General features: G+C 32.7%; 3 protein-coding genes across 7 annotated transcripts in view; 2 read left to right on the plus strand and 1 right to left on the minus strand.

Moving 5' to 3' along the window:
- The first annotated feature begins 1,358 nt into the window (after positions 1 to 1,358).
- LOC124427090 lies at positions 1,359 to 4,386 on the plus strand. 2 transcript variants are annotated; one of them, XM_046969562.1, is made up of 5 exons: positions 1,359 to 2,314; positions 2,388 to 2,476; positions 2,668 to 2,821; positions 2,902 to 3,096; positions 3,432 to 4,386. In XM_046969562.1, the coding sequence occupies exons 1-4, from the start codon at positions 1,840 to 1,842 to the stop codon at positions 3,093 to 3,095; spliced, it is 912 nt and encodes a 303-aa protein (XP_046825518.1). In that variant the 5' UTR covers positions 1,359 to 1,839; the 3' UTR covers position 3,096; positions 3,432 to 4,386. The 2 variants fall into 2 exon arrangements, with proteins under 2 accessions (XP_046825518.1, XP_046825519.1); XM_046969563.1 differs by lacking the exon at positions 3,432 to 4,386 and adding an exon at positions 3,262 to 3,420 and having other exon boundaries at positions 1,360 to 2,314.
- A 146-nt stretch (positions 4,387 to 4,532) lies between these two features.
- Positions 4,533 to 15,034, plus strand: LOC124427089 (PAN2-PAN3 deadenylation complex catalytic subunit PAN2). Of its 3 annotated transcripts, XM_046969560.1 has the most exons (21): positions 4,533 to 5,077; positions 5,689 to 5,876; positions 5,981 to 6,150; positions 6,220 to 6,340; positions 6,408 to 6,604; positions 6,697 to 6,910; positions 6,998 to 7,134; positions 7,209 to 7,355; positions 7,493 to 7,589; positions 9,522 to 9,755; positions 9,878 to 10,123; positions 10,296 to 10,542; positions 11,328 to 11,510; positions 11,591 to 11,757; positions 11,846 to 12,014; positions 12,104 to 12,599; positions 12,675 to 12,892; positions 12,959 to 13,088; positions 13,173 to 13,394; positions 13,513 to 13,774; positions 13,850 to 15,034. In XM_046969560.1, exons 1-21 carry the CDS (start codon positions 4,993 to 4,995, stop codon positions 13,862 to 13,864), a joined length of 3,945 nt encoding a protein of 1,314 aa, XP_046825516.1. In that variant the 5' UTR covers positions 4,533 to 4,992; the 3' UTR covers positions 13,865 to 15,034. The 3 variants fall into 3 exon arrangements, with proteins under 3 accessions (XP_046825516.1, XP_046825514.1, XP_046825515.1); XM_046969558.1 differs by having other exon boundaries at positions 13,513 to 15,034; XM_046969559.1 differs by having other exon boundaries at positions 10,296 to 10,515; positions 13,513 to 15,034.
- Positions 15,035 to 15,468: 434 nt separating this feature from the next.
- LOC124427087 (integrin alpha-PS2) overlaps positions 15,469 to 19,711 on the minus strand; it is a 50,848-nt gene continuing 46,605 nt past the window's right edge. For both annotated transcript variants that reach the window (XM_046969557.1, XM_046969556.1), the window contains 3 exons: positions 18,795 to 19,694; positions 16,660 to 18,714; positions 15,469 to 16,566 (listed from right to left, as the gene is read on the minus strand). In XM_046969557.1, coding sequence (XP_046825513.1) covers positions 16,471 to 16,566; positions 16,660 to 18,714; positions 18,795 to 19,694 — 3,051 coding nt within the window. In that variant the 3' untranslated portion in view covers positions 15,469 to 16,470. The remainder of the gene's footprint in view (positions 16,567 to 16,659; positions 18,715 to 18,794; positions 19,695 to 19,711) is intronic.

Consider the following 19,711-nt stretch of genomic DNA (forward strand, 5'->3'; position numbering starts at 1 on the left):
AACGAACGCTCTTTCAGATAACTTCCATGATCCTTCAACGATCACCCTAGCCTCTCGTAAGCCCGTTAATGGATGTGACCATGATAAAAATGCGATATTCCCTGACAGGTTCCTTTAATTGGACGTTATCCTCTTATCTTTTATCCCCGTTTACCGCTTCCACTAACTCGATGACCAATGTACTTTGCGACTCAGGGTATAAAAATATTTTTTTTGTTTTGTTTGTTTTTTTTTGTTTTTTTTTTGTTTTTTTCCGTTAGAAGAACGATATAACAATGAGGTAAAACCATCAATGAGAACCTCGAAGAATCAGAGTGCGGTGTAGCAGAGCAAGATATACGTGTGCTGGCTGAGCTACCGGTCGGTCGGGTCGGGTCGCTGTTCTCCTGTGTTTCATCTCTCCCTTTTGCTCTCTTTTCCTGTCCCTTCCCTCCCCCCTCTCGTCCTCTTCTTTTCTCTCTCCTCTCCCCTCTCCCCATCTCCCCATCTCCCCATCTCCCCCTACCCCTCTCCTTCTATCTTTCGACGGCCGCTACTACTCCCAAGAGTCGTCGTTGGACCGTTTTATTACTTTTATAAATGCCGCCGAGGCGTACCGCTGCCACCATCGCGGGCGTTTCCTTTGTTGCTGTATTACGGTCCATTGTTGACCAGCGAAAAGATGCGAACTTTCATTTGATATTGTCTAATATTATTTATATATGCACGCGGCCACGCGGGAGATCGTTCGCGAAAGCGTTGTTCCACCTTCTTACCGTACGTCTGAATAAGAAATCTGACGATAAGAGAGCCGACGACTTAACTCGGATCTCGAAACATCCTTACTTGCCATCTCCTTAAAGTCCAACTTATGATTTTGCTGAATGCGATATCATCGTAGTCGATAATATCGCTATCTGTTTTATCTAATCGATTATTTCTTCTTTTCTTTTCTTCTTTCTTTTTATCTCCTATTGCTTGTACAATTCGATTAAATCTAAATCTTAGTGTTTAAAGTGAAACCAATTATAAGTTTTAGATAGTAATATCTAGGAGTTTCTCTCTTTCTCTCTCTTTTTCTTTCTTTCTGTCTCTCTCTCTCTCTCTCTCTCTCTCTCTCTCTCTCTCTCTCCCTCTTTTTCTATCTTTCAAGAGGCGATCATAGAGATGATCTCGTTCTTCATCGTCCTTGAACGTGTTCATTGCACCGTGTAGATGCAACCTTTTGTCGTGCATAAGCACAAAACGGTTTACAGGAGTTGCGTACTTAGGTACATAGTATGTTTCTCCCCCCTTCGTTGTCGAGGACTTGCGCTCTAGTAGCTCAGCCTACCTGGAAATCAATATCAGCCGACATCCAGGTCCGCTTCTAACTGCAGCGACAACATAATGCGCAACAGTTGCGTCTCAATAAGGAAAGAAGGAGAGATGGTTGAGGTAGAAATCCATTGAGCCGTCGTACATTTGACCGATAACGATTAAAAAGTATAGTCCAGTGTTATTCTTACTCTTTCTTTCTCTCTCTCTCTCCCTCTTTCTCTTTCTGTTTTTCTTTCTCGCTTTCTCTTTCTCTTTCTCTCTCTCTCTCTCTCTCTCTCTCTCTCTCTCTCTCTCTCTCTCTCTCTTTGTTGTGTATTTACGAACGATCGACAATGTGATCAAAAAATGAAAAAAAAATTCGAAGAGAAATGATCGTTGACAAATTCATTAACCTCGAGTGATCAAACGCAAACGGATATAATTATGAAATGGTGCAAATTATGTCGCATATTGTACCGTTTTGAATAATGTAAAATGGAATTGTTTATTAATGGTGGAACGATATATCCGTCGAAGATAAATTTTTAACGTTTCGTCAGGATGACGGAGAAACGTTTATCGTTGGGCATCAACGTTAGTATCCTTTTGATTCTCACGATATTCGGTATTTTATTGTCTCTACCGTTAAAATTACTCTTGAATACGAATTACGATGCTCAAAATCATCAAAACGAGAGTGAAAACGATACCGGTATATTGTCGGCTGAGGCGAAGAACAAGGAGATATTCGAATCATTGATCGATTATCGAAAATTGAAACGGTGCAGAAGACATCGTTACGAGAATCAGATAAGATCGATCTTTTACAGCGATTACGATCAGAATTGTACGTACGTAAAAGTTCTAACGAAAAAGGAAGAGGAAACGACGAACGATTCGTTTGAGCCGATCAACGAGGTGTTATTAAAGGTGAATAAGAAAGTGGAGGAGAAGGAGAAGGAAGATAAGATTGTGGAGAAAGAACAGGTGGAGAACAGTGAAGAAGAAGAGTTACAGGAATCGAAGGAAATCGTCGGTGAGAATATGAATAAAAATATAATAAAATAATTAATTTCAAAATAGATCTCGTCGAATGAAATTCATTCCAGTTGCAGGACATATACTCGTGACGATGCTTCTCGTTTCAGCGATCGCAGCTTTGGTCGAAGTACTTCGGATTAGATTCTCTAAAGACAAGGTATTATCTTTCTCTTTATCAATCTTCATCATCTTCTTCTCTATCTACTTTTAAACATATATAACATATTACTTTTAATAATCATTAAAATCTAGCTCGTCTCACAATGTTGAAAAAAAACTTTATCTTCTTTCTTCCTCGATGTTAAAATCAGAGTAAACGTCTAAAAGGTCGCATATCTTTAACAAAAGAATAAGGATACTTCGTCGAGAGGTAACGTCGTATCAAGAAAAAGCTCCACCATTGATCTTCCGATTCAAAGGCGCTTCTTTCCAAGAGAACCAATGAAGAGTCAAAGATCGTTCGAATTATTAGGAATGCATCGATCTTCTTTGCGTCTCTTGGGTATGAAAATATTCATTTAAATAATTAAAATCCTTTTAGTTAACTGTAAAATAAAATGCGATTACCGATTCGTTTTATAGGTGAGCGACCGGCCCCGCTTATTCGACGTTCTTCCTTTCCAACGCAACAGGCTAACAATAAACGATCGGTTCCATCGGCCACTGGCACGCCAAATATACGAATGTCACGACGTCAATCGGCCGAGTCCGAGGAAGAAATCGGAGTACTTATCACCGCTCTTCATCATCGTACACGTTTGATCCGTCGCCATTAAGGTAAAGTGCATTCAAAGGAGCTACGGAATCCATGTCCATCTTATCTCGACGTATATCGATTGATGAACGTTCTTGCAAAGAGTCATCGTTTTAAAAGTTGATGCCTGATTCCATCCTAACGGAGCTTATCTTTTCGATTTATTTTAATTTCCGATACTTTAACAGGTCTTTTATGCACGACGCACAACGATCATATCCAGGACCGTTTATCAAATCCAAACTGTATACATAAATATATATATGTATATACAATATATATATGTATATATATATATATATATATATATATATATATATATATATATATATATTTATACGTTTTGAACATTATTAAGGCCCATCCATGGAGACGAACTTTTACGAGAAACGTATCATTGGGAAGAATCTGACTGCCGTTCGCATCTGAAACTATGTATAATATACGTATAAAAGGAATTACTTATTTACGTCCATACTTACTCCGAATGAAATTTTTAATTATTTTAATCTATTGATTGCGTAAGATAATTTATTATTGTGTCTATGTTAAAAAGAAAACACTTTATATTCCCTTTTCCTTTCATTCTATTTCATAGTTAATTATGGCGTTACATTTTTAGCAGATAAACTACGTATATTGCTAAAACATTTCGATGAAGTTTAATGCCAAGAAACGAATTGTTTACAATTCAATTTGAAATAATGTAATCTTACTTGACGAAAGGATATAAATATATATGTGTAAGAGGGAGCAGTGAGATATAAAAAAAAAAAAGATATATTTTCGAGAACTAACGAATTAGGAAATATTTTGGTAATAATAAGAAAAAGAAAGAGAAAGAACAATCGTTATATCCCTCCGTTAGGAGATACTTGGACCGTCTAATCCTGTGATCTTCGTTGTTCTTCATGTGATATATAAAATGTTAATTATAGTTTACGAAATATATATATATATATATATATATATATATATATTATATATATTATATATATACATACACACATGAACATAAGTGTTCTATGAAAATTTTTGTTTACGCCGTACGCTTCACTGATTTTTCTGATATTTTATTTTCAGTCTTTAAGTATATCAAAGACTGATCTTAATAGTGTAAAAAGGAAAAAAAAATTTCCAATATATCGGATAATAATAAGTCAATAATCTTATCTTAATCCCCCCTTCCGTTCCGATATACGGGATTAAGAGCACATACGATAAAAAGAAGTTAAACAACGTATATTGTGTTATCTTGAGATAATATAGAAAGGTGTACAAAAGTAAATATAAAAAAAAAAAAAAGTCATGAATTTGTTAGTGAGAACTATTTTCGCGCGTTAGATTTCAAAAGCCCCTTCTATCGGTAACTTCACATCGGTAAGAGAAAACGCGTACGTGCGTTTTTCAGCGATGACAGATGGCGCCGGTTTCAAGGCCATTTCACGTCGTCGCCGTCGTTGAGTCCGTCGTCGTCGTTGTCGTTGCCGTCGTCAGACGAAGAGAAGAAACGTAGAAAAGCGGAATCATGAATTAAAGGTATCGCGGCAAAAGATTATCGTTCGGATTATCGTGCATCGTGGTAAATAAGAGGGGAAAAAAAAAGAAGGGTAGAATGCGAAGAACGTTTAAGACAAGACTTCGTGTTCCTCGATTATAAAATCAAAAAATAAGATTTTTTATTAGTGAGGTAAAAAGTTTCGCTTGTTGCACGCAGTTGCTTAGGCGATTAAAGGAAGGGTACCATTTACATGCGTACGTGCGTGCTATAAAAAGTGTGCTATGAGAGTGGACCGACGTCGATCGTCGAGACGTAGATTTTCCAGTCTCTTCGATGATGATTCAATGTTCCTAAATCGATCGACCTGAAGAGAAAAAAGAAAGAAAAAGAGGTGGAGTAAGGGGGGGAGAGAGAGATCATGGACTATCCGGTTTTAAGTCACTACGACCCGTCCGTAACGGATGAGACAGCCGGTAGTGGCGGAGACGAGCAAGAACTACTTTGTGAGTTTTCTAACATCTTAAATTCTATCTGCGATTCTTTTTTATTTTTATTCGGTGCCAAGGTTAATTGAGAAAACGTTAAGAAAAAAAAAAAAAAAAAGAAAAAAAAACCGCGCGAAAACTGTCCCGTGACAGCGAAGCTTATATACGTTATATGACCTATGTATATATATATGCGTATATATCGCTCGATATGTGAAAGCTTAGAAAAGGCGCCAAATTTTTAGCTCCATGTGACGATATCGTTCATTTGTTCCTATCAATCCCGCCAAATATAACTTTATTTTCGTAGACTCTACGTACGACTCTTAATTTTTTTTTCTTTTTTTTTTTTACAATCGTTTTTCACGTCATCAATGACACGTCCGTGTATATCACGTTTGTAGTATTCATTTAGGTTAATAGCTTACGCATAAAGTTGCGTAAAACATGGACTTTGAAGTGTATTTATTTCATATTTTTTGTTTCTTTGTAAAATTACGTACAATAAGATTTTCCGTACGGTAAAATTGAAAAGATTCAACATTTCTTTCTTTGCTTTCTTTTCTTTTCTTTTATTTTTTTTTTTTTTTTTTTTTAGTTTGTTTATGACCTTTAGTTTTACTTTTTAGGGGGAGATTCTAATTATGTTTTACCTGGCGATGAGTATGTACCTGCTTCGGAACAATTTGGAGATGAGTTTATAGGAGCTGAATTTCATGAAACTCGAACATTGCTCGCAGATGGTGGAGATAGGTTTGGTGTTTCTACTGCCACTTTCGATACCATCGAAGAACTTATGTGGATGGGAAATCAAGGGGTATTCAAATTTTAAATAACTTCTTAACGTTAATCAATAACAATGTTTTCAAATATATTTTAAACTCTATTTATTTTCTATTGATATGATTATATATTTTATAGGGTCACGTAACATCTTATTATGGATCTGGTGTACAAAAATATACATCCTTTCAAGTACATGCAACACAGGAGGTACGCCAAATCCATCCTTTAGATGAGGGCATTCTGGTGCTTACTCAAAGCATATTGCGATATCAATTAAGACGTGGCATACCAATATTTACACATACGTATGTAGACATATATTTATATATAAGATAACTTTATACTTCTATGTTATAAAGATTATAAAATTATAGATCATCAAACATGGTAGATATGCAATGTATGCTTCAAATTTCTCCAACTAGAATGTTAATGGGAGGACATCAAGAAAAATTAATTGATTTTAATCTTACTAGAGGGAAGGAAACTGGATTAGTAAGATGTTCTGATATATTTATAAATCAAGTTTATACTGACAATTATAAATGCTTCTTATTTTTAGGTTCACGTCGGAGAAAACGGTTGTGCAATATTAAGGCAGCATAATAGACTTATATGTGCTGGTAATCCAGCAGGAAGAATTGATCTCAGGGATCCAAATACATTGTCTATAGAACATACTTTTGATACTCATAGTGGTTCCCTTAGCGATTTTGATGTTCAGGGAAATTATCTTGTTACATGTGGTTTCAGTAATAGGTAAAAATAGTAATCATTAATTGATAAATTTGTAATTTTATAAGGGATTATTTAAGTGTTTTTAATTTATTTATATTTTGTAATATCTATAGTCGTCAAGGTCTAACGGTAGATCGATTTTTGATGGCGTATGACTTAAGACAAATGCGAGCTTTAAGTCCTGTTACAACGCTGGTATATCCCCTTCTATTAAAATTTCTCCCAAGCTATTCCAGCCGACTTGCCGTTGTTTCTCCTTTAGGACAAATGCAATTGCTTGATACAATCTATGCCAATGTACAACCACCTTTGACATGTTTATATCAGGTGAATGATTATATAATTTACTTTAAATTATTATTTTATATATTTTTATATATAAAGCTTACACATGTTCATGCATGTAATTTATAGGTTGCTACTAATGGAGCGATGATACTATCATTTGACGTATCATCTACATCTCAATGTCTTTGTTTTGGAGATTCAGCAGGATCTATACATTTAATGTCCACAAATACTTCTGAACCTCAGTTTAATACATTTTCTAGGTTAGTAATTATGACATATATATATTTTATTAATTGAAATAATGAAAATATAAATAAAACATTTCTTTGATCAGACCTACAGAATTTGCTGATCCTGTTGAGTCTCTTCAACCTATTGCATTTGATGATGATCTTACACCATTCAGTACAATACCTGTGATGTATACTGAACATCCATTATTAAGTGATTGGCCAGAAGAATTGTTAAAGAAGATTTACAGGTATAGTCATATTGTTATTGCTTCTAGAAAATGCTTGTTTTTATTAAATCTATTTTAAATTATGAAAATGTCAAGATTTTAGATGACAATGTAATATTTAATTTAATAAACAATCCGTACTGCTTATTAATCTGCAGGAAAACTCCTTCAATTGATCCTGAAATTCTACGCACAATCAAGATGCAAGGAACAATAGGTTATGCGCCAAATCCTCAGGCTTTTCGACGCAATCAAGTGAGGAAACAATATTCTCCAAAATTTCTACAATATTCTCCTCCGTCTCTTTTTAAACTTCCTTAAAACATATATTTTTCTCTTTGCATCCTCTAAAAGATCTCTTATTTATATTCTGAATTGAATTCAGGAGTTAACAAATGTTATCTCATTTATAAGGTTTGATATGATTATACATATATATGTACATATATATATGTATATATATATATATATATATATATATATATATATATATATTATTTACTGCCATGGATAAAATAATAATACAAACAGAATTATTTTTTTGATGCTTTTAAGTGAACTTCAATATTTACTACGTGATTGATTTTTGAAACGGTAACGTAAGTCCTTCATATGAAAGCAATATTATTCTGAATAAATATAATCAGAGTAATATATAATCTAATGATACTTTTTTCGTGTATTGCTATCCATTATATACAGCTAACTTAATTAGCTGTAAGGACAATATCGCGAAATTATGTAACTATCAAATGCCTTAAAGATTTTACTTTAATAACAATATCAGTATAGTCTTGCCATTTTAAAGCAATGTAAGGGCAATATCTCTGTGCTGTATTTGCAATGTAGAAATTGAAGCTCAATATAATTAAAATATTAATTTTTTAGAAAGAAAAAGATATATTATTAAGACTGATAATATTTCGTGATAACTGTAGAATGTAATATTGTTAAGAAAACGTGATATTATATTTTCATAAGCTAGTCTATTATATTCTAGTAATTTCGTGTGATAATTAGTAAATTAGTGTGATAATGCATAAAATAAAGAGGTGTATTGTATACATTAAGAACATACTGTCCAAATGATGATATGGAATTGCTATTTCATTTTTGAAATAATGTTTTATTCGGTTTAAAAAGATTTATATAAATTTACGAACTACAGAATAATTAAAAAATATACTGAACACTTAATTGATTTCGTTAATGCAGATTATTATATGTTTAATTACATTTAATAATTAAAAGTAATAAACTACAATATTAAACGCCTATTACCACAGTAAAAAGAAATTATTAAATAACAAAATTGGTTTTTTTTTTCAATTACTATTAAAAACAAAATTAAAAGCACAAAATAATAAGTAAATTTTTACTTATATTATAATTTCAATATAGTGCCAATTAATAATAATTGTAAATTTGTCCTAAATCAAGCAACTGAAACAGTGAAGACAAGACCGTACCAAGGGTTTTGATGAAATTGCAGGGTTATATGTAATGAAAAAAAGTATTTTAGGAGAAACTCTATAAATTGAAAAAAAAAAAAAAGAAAAGAAATTTGATTAAGTAATTTGGAGATGGAGGATGCAAAAGAGATTCCCTAGCATGCTACAATATGCACTTTAGAAGCTGTAGATCATGATATATATCCTAAAGTTAGATTATAATCTTACGTGTCCTCAAAAAACATTCTAAATTATAAAAGATAGAGTTAAATGAATTCAAAACATACAAAAATTGATGAATAGTATTTCTTTATTATAACATTAACCCTTAAATTTCATCAATTAATATGACAATCCTCTATGTCTTCAAGTTAGCATAACAATACTATGTTTATAATCAAAGCGTTTACACACACTGCTTATTTTTTTGATATTTTGCGCTTAATTATAAATACTACATTTATGCATAGACTGTGCTATCTTGATATATGTATAATTGAAGTTGTATTTGAATGAAATAAAAAGTTGTAATAATATATTTATAAGCCTTGCATTAATATCGCGCTGCTTACTTGAGTCGCGCCCAAAGAATTCCGAATAGGTATTATTTATTTTTTAACAAAGTTCTGATTAATTTATGTAGAGCTTATAACAAAATTATACAACTTTTACTATAAAGAAAGAATTATCCTTATATTCATTATTAGAATAAAAATAAATAATACCTCTTTTACAGATACCTTACAATTTGGAAAAACGACGTGGTGTAGTCACGAAACTTTTCGCGGCAGATTCACGAGCTAAAACAGACGACGGAACTTTTGTGGCAATACCAAAGCGTTACCGTAAAATTGAGGTGAAATATTCACGAATCGGTTATGATGAATTTGATTTTGATCAGTACAATCGGACAAATTTTTGTGGTCTTGAAGCTACACTTCCAAATAGTTATTGTAATGCGATGTTACAGGTAAGTGTGAAAAATAATTTCAAATATTTTTATTATAAGTTATATATATATATATATATATATATATATATATATATATATATATATATCCATTATATAATCATACGTCATTATAATTACAGTTACTTTATTATTGTGAACCTGTAAGAACTGCATTACTTTCACATTCATGCCAAAGAGAATTTTGCTTGTCATGCGAACTGGGATTCTTGTTTCACATGTTGGATACATCTCGTGGACTACCTTGTCAAGCAGCCAACTTCCTCAGGGCTTTTAGAACTGTCCCAGAGGCAGCAGCTTTAGGCCTTATTTTAAGTGACTTACATCCAGAGGCCAAAAGGAAAACAAGTTTAGTCAGATTAATACAGGTATTTAATCAGTATCAATATATATATGTGTGTGTATATATATATATATATATATATATATATATATATATATATATATATATATATATATACATGTATATTGTACATATATATTTATCTATAATTAATTGTAATGAAAAGATTTTTACAATTTTTTAAAATCTTGTCTTAGAGTTGGAATCGATTCATTCTTCATCAAATACACTACGAAATTCTAGAAACTAGAAAACGCCAGCAAGAAGAAGAAGAAGCTGCACGTTTGAAGTCGGGACCTAAATGTGCACCGTTTGTCTATAATGAGCAAGACTTTCCTAGCATTTTACAGGATCTTGGTTCCCGGTATAAAAGTCATGATAAAGAAAGGAAGAAAAGGAGAAAGCAAGAGGAGGATGGTAAATATATGTGGATAACATCGAAAGGTAAACACAATTCATGTGTATCCTTAGCACTGGGCACTTTTTGTGTTTATTTTTCAGCCTGTATGTAATCATTTTTTATATTCTGCTTAAAATATTCAATAGAATTTTATATATAGCCATAAAATACAAAAAAAAGATATGTTAGAACTTGTGTTAGCATACAATATCAAATGAATAATTGAGAAAGACACTTATTAAGAAATTTATAATTCATTAATAAAGAAAAAAAAAAAAAAAAAGAAAATTTATTTGAATATGAATAAATTATTTATTATAGAGTTCTAACCTGACTTTTGCTCATATTTTATGATATTCCTTCAAACTCTATTAAATATTTTAAACAGGCTTGTTCGAAGGCTGCAGGGCTATATCCGAAAGATGACAAGAGGCAACTGGAAACATACGGTATTCTACTATATTTTGTTTTATGATGTACTACTACCACAGTGGCACAAAAATTTTTATTATTTTATAGTTTCCATCTTGATAGAATTTTTAGGATCTTTTTGTACTCTTGCATTTTTTGGATATTGCATCTGAAGCTTTTTAATTAAACATATTTCAATAATATGTCTGACCCGCAATTTTATCTTAACATTGCTCTAGATGTTCAGCAATGCATTGCATTGTTTGTTCGAGTGCTTTTTATATAATTTATTTTTAATAGATCGCAATGTTACAAAAATGCACGTTTATGCCTTTTGCACAAATGTAAATGAGTAAGTTTGTAGTTTAATAAATAATATATTTATACTCTAATGATTTGTATTATTTTAAATTACAAGTTGATCAGAGTAATAAAAAATCTCCTGAGGAAAATGAAGTACGAGAGGAGGAAACGGAAATCAGTCGACTATTTGGTTCTGAACAAATGCATATACATCGTTGTCTGAAATGTGGACAAGAAGCTACTAAACATTCTATCATGTTATTATGTAATTTAGTATACCCTGAGATAGTTAATCCATGTAAGATGTTATCCTGTAAATATCTTAATTCATACATTAAGATGATATATTATATACAGCTAAATTTTTGTTTCTTGTAGCAGAAGAGGTTCCATTTACAAATATACTTGGACGAAGTTTAAGACCAGAAAAAATTACACCTGCATGGTGCGACGAATGTCAGAAATTCACGCCTACTCTACAATCACGACAATTGACCAAGCTACCTCAAATATTAGCCTTAAATTGTGGCTTAGATACACAACAGGTAAAACATTATATTAAAGTAACAAGATTACATAAACCATAGATTTTATTATATTATAGAATTTGATGTAAGAATTAAATGATTTTAGGATAAAGCTTTTTGGCAAAATCAAATGGACATCGTTGTCCGCAAGGTTTTGAGCGGTAAAGAAGCTAGCCCTTCATCCAGTCCTGTTCCAATTACTGTGAAACCATGCAGATACGGTAGTAATTGTACCAGACTTGGTTGTAGATTTAGACATATTGGCCGAGATTCAGGTAGAATAAAAAATCTAATAACGTCTAATAAAATCTATTATAATTTCATGAAAATATATTCTAATTTATTTTAATCATATTTTAAATAGAAACGTCGACATTATCACCTGTTACACCTCCCATAGCTACAACTAATTCGTCTATTTCAACGCCTCCGAGTCATTTGTACTATTCTCATTCATGGATTCCTCATAATATAGAAATTTCTATAAGTGAAAGCGGCGAAATGTCGGTTGAAAAAATTACTTGTCCAAAGATCGACGATACTACTGCACCTAATTTATTAGAAAATGGACAAGGTAATAACAATACACAAAGGACATCAAGTACTATAGAAATAATTCAAAATAAAAATGAAAGTGGAAGTGCAGAGATAGAAAACAAAGGGACAGTAAATATTGAAGAACAAATATCTAGTTCGACGAGTAAAGTTCAATATAGCCTTAGTGCGGTTGTGTGTTATGTGGATGATAAAAATAATGAAGAAAGAAGAAACCTTGTCGCCTTATTACGTGTTGGTCCGAGTTACCATAAACGATCAACAGGAAGTGCGGTTTCTCAATGGTATATCTTTAACGACTTTTGGTAAGTAATATTATAAATAATAAATTTGCTCTTAACATGTAAAGAAATATTTCAGAAACATATTTTTTATTACAGTATATCTCCAGTTACACCACAGGAGGCAGTTTGGTTTAATCTTGATTGGAAAGTTCCATGTGTTCTTCATTATACAGTAATTCCAGCTCCTGAACCATCGACATTCGTAAGTCCACTTACATATGATGTCTTCGGGGAAGACAAATGCATTGCACGTAGTGGAGGAACAACTGGTATCACGTTTACACCTCTTTCATCGGATGAAATGCCCAAGAAAGGTACGTATAAATAAAATAATTAATGTTCGAATGATTGACAAGACATTTTTTTTTTTTTTCTTTTAGGAGAATTAGTTGGAATCGACGCTGAATTTGTTACTTTGAATCAAGAGGAATCAGAACTTCGAAGCGATGGAAAAATGTCTACGATTAAACCGAGTCATATGTCTGTTGCGAGGATTACTTGTATACGAGGGTATATAATTAATTAAATTAAATAATAAAATGATATATATGTTATGTATAAATGTTTTGTAGTTATATAACTTAACATTTTTAGACAAGGTCCACTCGAAGGTACACCGTTTATAGATGATTACATTAGCACACAAGAACAAGTGGTTGATTATCTTACGAAATTCAGTGGAATCCAACCTGGAGATTTAGATGCCAATTTCAGTAGTAAACATCTTACAACGCTCAAATCGACATATCAAAAATTAAGATTTTTAGTGGATAATGGTATTATATTTGTTGGTCATGGATTAAAGAATGATTTTAGGTAAATACGACGATATTAGTCATAACATATATCTAAATATATTTATTATCTTATTATAATTAATTATAAATTCTAATCTATTTATCTTTCGACTTTTTTTTCCTTTTTATTATAATAGGGTAATTAATTTGGTCGTGCCTCCAGAGCAAATAGTAGATACAGTATGGCTGTTTCATCTACCTCATCATCGTATGGTATCGTTACGCTTTCTAACGTGGCATTTCTTAGGTAAAACCATACAATCTGAAACTCATGATTCTACGGAAGATGCTCGATCAGCTCTGGAGTTATATCGTAAGTACAAAGAACTGGAAAGTTCAGGCAAATTAGCAGAGAACCTCAAAGAACTTTATACCGTTGGGACCCAATTACAATGGAAAGTTAGTATCTTATTTGTAATAATATTTACAATTTATTACCTTCACAATTAAACCAAACCTTCTTCATCATTCTAGGTACCGGATAGCTGATATGAGGTTAGTGAGTGTAATTATGAAACTGAGAACATTGAATCAGAAAATGATAATGAGGTCCAAGTGATAAATGCATTTGAGTGTATAATAGGCCAAGTAAATAGTTCAAAAATTAATTCGCCTGACAAAGTTTAAATTTAAATGATAACCCAATTTTGTCATTCTTCTTTTTATCTTTTTTTTTTTTTTGCTTTGGTTTCTTTCCTTTCTTTTCACATCTAAATCGATTATCCATCTGTCATCGATATAAAAAATTAACTTTACAGAAACGAATATGCGAGCGAATATGAACAATTTTTTAAAGATGATAAAATTAAAATTACGGGTATATAAAGTTGATATTCGTTTAAAAAAAAAAAAAATAGGTGCAAGAAAAAAGGTCTTTGTTTAATTTTATTAAACAAAGATTAAGATTGAAAAAATCTTTGTTTAATTTGCACCAATAAAAGGAATTTGTCATTTATCATGATTCGTTATCAATAAGGTTACGAATTCTTGTTACATCGAAATTGATTATAAAAGATCATTTTATAAATCCTTTAAATAATTAAAAATTATGAAATTTCCTGTTGATTAGAATTCAAAAAGACTGTGTCTAAATTGTTAATAATCAATAGTTAATTGTATATAATGTTCCATACCATATTAGCATATCGAAGATCAGAAATTTGTTCACGTTAATTCATATGTTCGACGTTTCTTTTAAATTGTCATTGTACTAATGTCGACAATATCGTTATCCCTGTTGATTCGAAACGAACTTTTAATGTGTATACAGAAATAGTAAATCAGTATCAGATAATACTATATCTGTGACAGAATAATATTTACACGATCGTAATTATTTCCTTTCAAATGTACCGAAAATGTACATAATACTTTTGTATCATCTTAGGGTACAATGATTAATGTATTTTTTTATAATCTTTACTTCTTCCGATGAATTTTAGTTCTCGTAACGATCTTGGCGTCTTTATTTATTCCAGGCGATCGAAACATCGTCGGCTAATGACTCTATCTTTTTATATGAAACTTTCGAAACACAAACACATTCAGGAGATAGTGATATATTTTACAAAAATAAAAACAATTGTACTCATTATAGATTATTTTTGTATACATTTTATCAATGGAAAATATTGAAAATAAAGTCAAAATCTATTGCAATATTGTGTCCCGTTTTAACGTTAATGACATGTTATAAACAAATAAATAAATAAATTTTATAACTTAAATAAAATTAAATCATAATGTTTGATATGACATTGTTCTCAAGTTTTTTGTTTACAGATTAGAATAATTGAACAGAGTAAATATTGACAAAATAAATGATCAAATCTACACATTAGATCATTACAATTAAATCATTACAATGACCTAGTGTACTTCATTGTTTATACACATCTCAAATCTTTTAAATCATGTTTACATGTTCAAACTAATATTTTCTTTTAGCATAATATATTTAATTAGTCTATCTCTAATATATATATATATATTTTTTTTTTTTTTATATATTGTAGACTTTCTTTTATAAGGTAACACAAGATTTTTAATTAGATAATTAATTTGGTACAATCAGTGAATAAAGAAGAAAAGCATTTAAAATTAATATCATTATATATATATTTCTTTAACGTTAAGTCTTAATTTTGTATGTACAAGTTAATTTCTGTATTTTATCGGTCGCTGATTATCTATCTCACGATCAGACACGCACGCAGTCTGTTGCGTTAGATTATTCTGGGTACGTAAGTATATTAACATAATTAATAATTTACAAAATTATACACACATACATCTGGGACATGGCTGCAGTCCTCCTCATATGTTCCGACGCTCTAGTATATGTTACGTGGTATACATACATACATACATACATAAATATATATATATATATATATATATATATATATATATATATATATACATATACATTTAATAAATAATTAAAAATTTGCATACTGTCAAGCCTACTTCCCAGATGTAACGAGGAAGCCCCATAGGTGTCGATCACAGAAGCGAATAAGATCCGTCAGAAAGCAAATTCATCCTTTCGTAGAACATTCAATGTTAATTTGACGATCGTCTAAAATACTTCATATTTATTTCTTTTTTTTTCCCTCGCTCTTTTTGTAACTTGATCATATTTGTATAATACTATTTTACAATAGAAATAGAAAAATAGAGGCAGTTGGAAATCGAACAATGAAAAAAAAAAAGAAAAGTACTTTGTATTTCTTTCGCTTCTGATGACCCATGAGGTATGGCTTCAAAGTAAGTTACACGTAAAAAGAAAAGATCTCCTGACTAGAAACTTGCGTGATCGAGCTGCTGCAGGAGCTGGAAGGAGTATTAAGTGGCAGTATTGCTGTATGAACAACAACGAATCTCGCATTATTATCGTTCGATGTACTAAACAGTGTATTCATTTCTCGCGAGACAATCAAATCCACTAGATTCATTTTTTCCTCCTTTTAGCTGGACATCAAGAATGTTAAGGCACTTCTTCCGCCGTTTTCCAATACACGATCGAAACATGAATAGATTCGATCGGAGAGAGCAAAAAAAGTCTAATAACTCAGTACGAGTGGGAGTCCTTTTTATAAGTGTTCGTCACCTTGTTGGAAATGACCATTCCTGTTTAAGGGTTGTCTTTCCGGAGCATCGGAAGGTCTATTTCTCTTGAAGAATCCACACTGTTAACAGAAAAAATATATATTAAAGATCATAACTCATTTTATGATTATAAGGATTAATTTCTTAACTTCTTTGCCATTAGTTTGACTTACCTTATGAAGTAAATAAATGAGTAATAGTAAGATTATCGCTCCGGCACAAGCCGACAAAACTACTATCCAAAGTGGAATGTCATCTGGAGAGGACGGAGCAACAGTTGGTTCGATGTTCGTATAAATTTCGTGGCTTTTCACTACTTGCTCAACCGGCGTACCGATGAAGGGTTGCTTGGTAACGCGTGCTACTAATTGACTTGAGACCTTAACTTTCTCCTTAAATGCAACTTTCTTCAAGGTCCTGATGTTAACGAGATATCTCGCAGCGATTGTTATCTCTTGATCCTTCTTCAGAGGTCCAAGAACGCAACGCAATGTAACACATTTCGTGGTATTGCAAGGATTTTGACGATCAATAGTAGGATTATTTTCATCTAAAGGAAGAAAACTACTGTCGATTTCTCGACGATGTCTATTGTGTTCCTCGAATTTTCGAAACTCTGTTACAGTCAATGCATCATTTTCTCGTCTAAATCTTGAATTCAAATGATTTGGATCTGTTTCACCAACTAGATCGAAATGATTTCTTCCATATACTTTGGTATCGACTTGTCTATCCTCCGTTCGTTTATGCTCGTCAATATGCGAACTGTATCTTGTCTCGTAATCTTTCTCCGAATTTGATCCTTCTTCTTGTCGGGATCTGCTATAAGATTTTATACCTGGACCACCATTTAAAGTATAAGTACGTTCTTCTGTATAAGTGTAAGAACCTTGTAAAGGAAATCTGCGACCATCTTTCAACACTATATATCCTTTACCATCCTGTCCAATCAAAAGCTGACCTTCTATTCTCAAGAAACGGCTATCTTGTGGCTCGGTAGATATAGAAACATAACTTTGTACTCCTCTATGATCCTGCAGCGGAAACATAGAACCATCCTGAAATTCTATATACTCCTTTCTGTCGGAGGATGTTCTAAATCGTCCCATAAATTGAACATATTGTTTTCCTTGTCTATTATATGACTGATAACCGGCCGCTTCTTTCGACAAGGATCCAAGGAGTTTCTCTAGTTCTTGATTAGAACTAATATTTCGTAAACGGAATTCTATTTCGCTGCTACCAACAACATGCTCTCTATCACCAGTTATAAATCCCGATTGTTTTTCTGTATCATGATTTTCCAAAGTATCGTCGTAAACTTTCTCGTCATCATAATCATAATCTTCTTCATTTTCTTTTTGTTGTTTCAATCGTGCTTCCTCCTCTCTACGTTCTTCCTCCTGTCGTCTTTGTGCGAGCAAACGTTCATACTCCTGTTGTTTTCTCTCACGTAACAAACGTTCTTCTTCCGCAATTCTTTCCAACGCTTCTAAACGTCTCTGTTCTTGTACCCTTCTCAAACGTGCCTCTTCCTCGATTCTTAAAGTTTCCAGTTCCTGTTGACGACGTTCTTGCTCTTGTTGTTTCAAACTTTCCTTATACTGTCTTACGTATTCGCTTTCGTCGACATGTACCACTGGAATACCCGTTGAAGAAAAGGAACCTTCTTGATTTCCATAGGCAATTCTACCAGATTCTCTCCAATGATTTTCAATATTTCTACTGTAATTTAAATTTCTATTACGTGATCCATCCAAGTTGGATAAATTCGAGTCGAAATTATTTCCTTGAACGGTCGTTTGTAATCCACTTCCTATATTCGTCGAACTACCGCTATAACCATCGGAGTCAGAGTGAAAAATAATTGCCCTGTTAACACCGGATATTCCGTCGGGTTTATTATTACTACTACTCGTCATACCGGAACTGTTCTGTGTATACGTGGTGGTTAGTACACCTGGTTGTTCTCCGTTAGAAGTAAGTTGTATCCTTCTGGTTTCGCTACTAACGACATTTGTGGAGGACGATGAGGAGTGTCGTGATTTTTGGATGTCCGAACTATCGCCACTATTTACATCGCTCTCTTCCTTGTGATTCGATTTATTAGTTTGTAATGTTTCAAAACCTCTTTGTACGTTGATTGTTTTGCCTGAATGAGATTCGTCCAAGATTACGCCAGATGGATCTGGATAGCCTTGATGTAATGGTCTTCTTCGTTGATCGAGCTAACAAATATAAATTGAAACAAAATGAATATAATATAATTTTAAATGATCAAACATAATTTATCAATGTTATCACTTACCTGGAGACTCAGATAATTAGCATTTGCCGTTTCACAAGCAATCGGTCCGGTCATTTCCGGTTGCTCAATCAAATACAACAATTCTTCACCAGCAAGAGTTTGAGCAGGCCATATCAGAAATGCTTCTGCTTCAAGTATATCCGATGGTCCTTGATTATATATAATATAATTGTGAATGACTGCTGGACCAAACTCTGATTCAGTCGTAACGTTCGTTCCAGTGTAATTGAAAGGATTGTAATAGATTTCTTTGGGTCGACTTTCACCTTCCACGAGTAATTCCGTTTCGATCCAAATCGGTAAAGACAAGTGCCAGCTATTGTCATTGGTCGTTGTACCGTTTTCGGGATTGGTCGTGTTTACTTCCATATAGAATTCGTAAGACGGTGCCATACTATTAGATGTTACAGGTTGTAGGAGCACTTTGAAATTGACCAATTGTCTTTGAGGAAGAGGATTGCCGATATCGCAACGCAAAGTATTGTTATTCGATTGTTTAGGCGCTGAACATTGTACAGGTACCTCGGTCTTGTCGATTCTCTCGATTTTGATGTAATCGATACCAGCTGGCAATTGGATATTGTAAGTCGCTTCGAACGCGTCTTCGCCATTGTTTATCACCAAAATCTCGAGTTCTAATTTCTTTCCGGATCCTAGAAGATATCGTTCGACGTTTGGTTTCACACTGAGCTGTAGATCCGGTATGCAAACATTGTCAGGACCACAGTTCTTTCTTATCGATAATGAATCCTTTTTGGACATGGTAGCACCGATAACAGGTCTTAGAGATATTCTAGGATCACGTGGACGATTATCGGGTAACTGATCGTCTTTCAAACTTATACGTAATTCTGCTTCCAACGATGTCAATTTGTCACGGATATTTGGTGTCACGTAAACCTAAACGATAATATTTT

The sequence above is a fragment of the Vespa crabro genome, chromosome 9 (genome assembly GCF_910589235.1).
Source record: "Vespa crabro chromosome 9, iyVesCrab1.2, whole genome shotgun sequence".
Taxonomy (NCBI): Eukaryota; Metazoa; Arthropoda; class Insecta; order Hymenoptera; family Vespidae; genus Vespa; species Vespa crabro.

Excerpts from the sequence above, each read along its gene's own strand:
- LOC124427090 (XM_046969562.1), top strand. The coding sequence starts at position 1,840 with ATGACGGAGAAACGTTTATCGTTGGGCATCAACGTTAGTATCCTTTTG. Across the intron at positions 2,477-2,667 it reads TTAGATTCTCTAAAGACAAG|AATAAGGATACTTCGTCGAG; the intron begins GTATTATCTTTC and ends CTTTAACAAAAG. Across the intron at positions 2,822-2,901 it reads ATCTTCTTTGCGTCTCTTGG|GTGAGCGACCGGCCCCGCTT; the intron begins GTATGAAAATAT and ends TTCGTTTTATAG.
- LOC124427089 (XM_046969558.1), top strand. The coding sequence starts at position 4,993 with ATGGACTATCCGGTTTTAAGTCACTACGACCCGTCCGTAACGGATGAG. Across the intron at positions 6,911-6,997 it reads CTTTGACATGTTTATATCAG|GTTGCTACTAATGGAGCGAT; the intron begins GTGAATGATTAT and ends TGTAATTTATAG. Across the intron at positions 12,015-12,103 it reads ACATATTGGCCGAGATTCAG|AAACGTCGACATTATCACCT; the intron begins GTAGAATAAAAA and ends TATTTTAAATAG.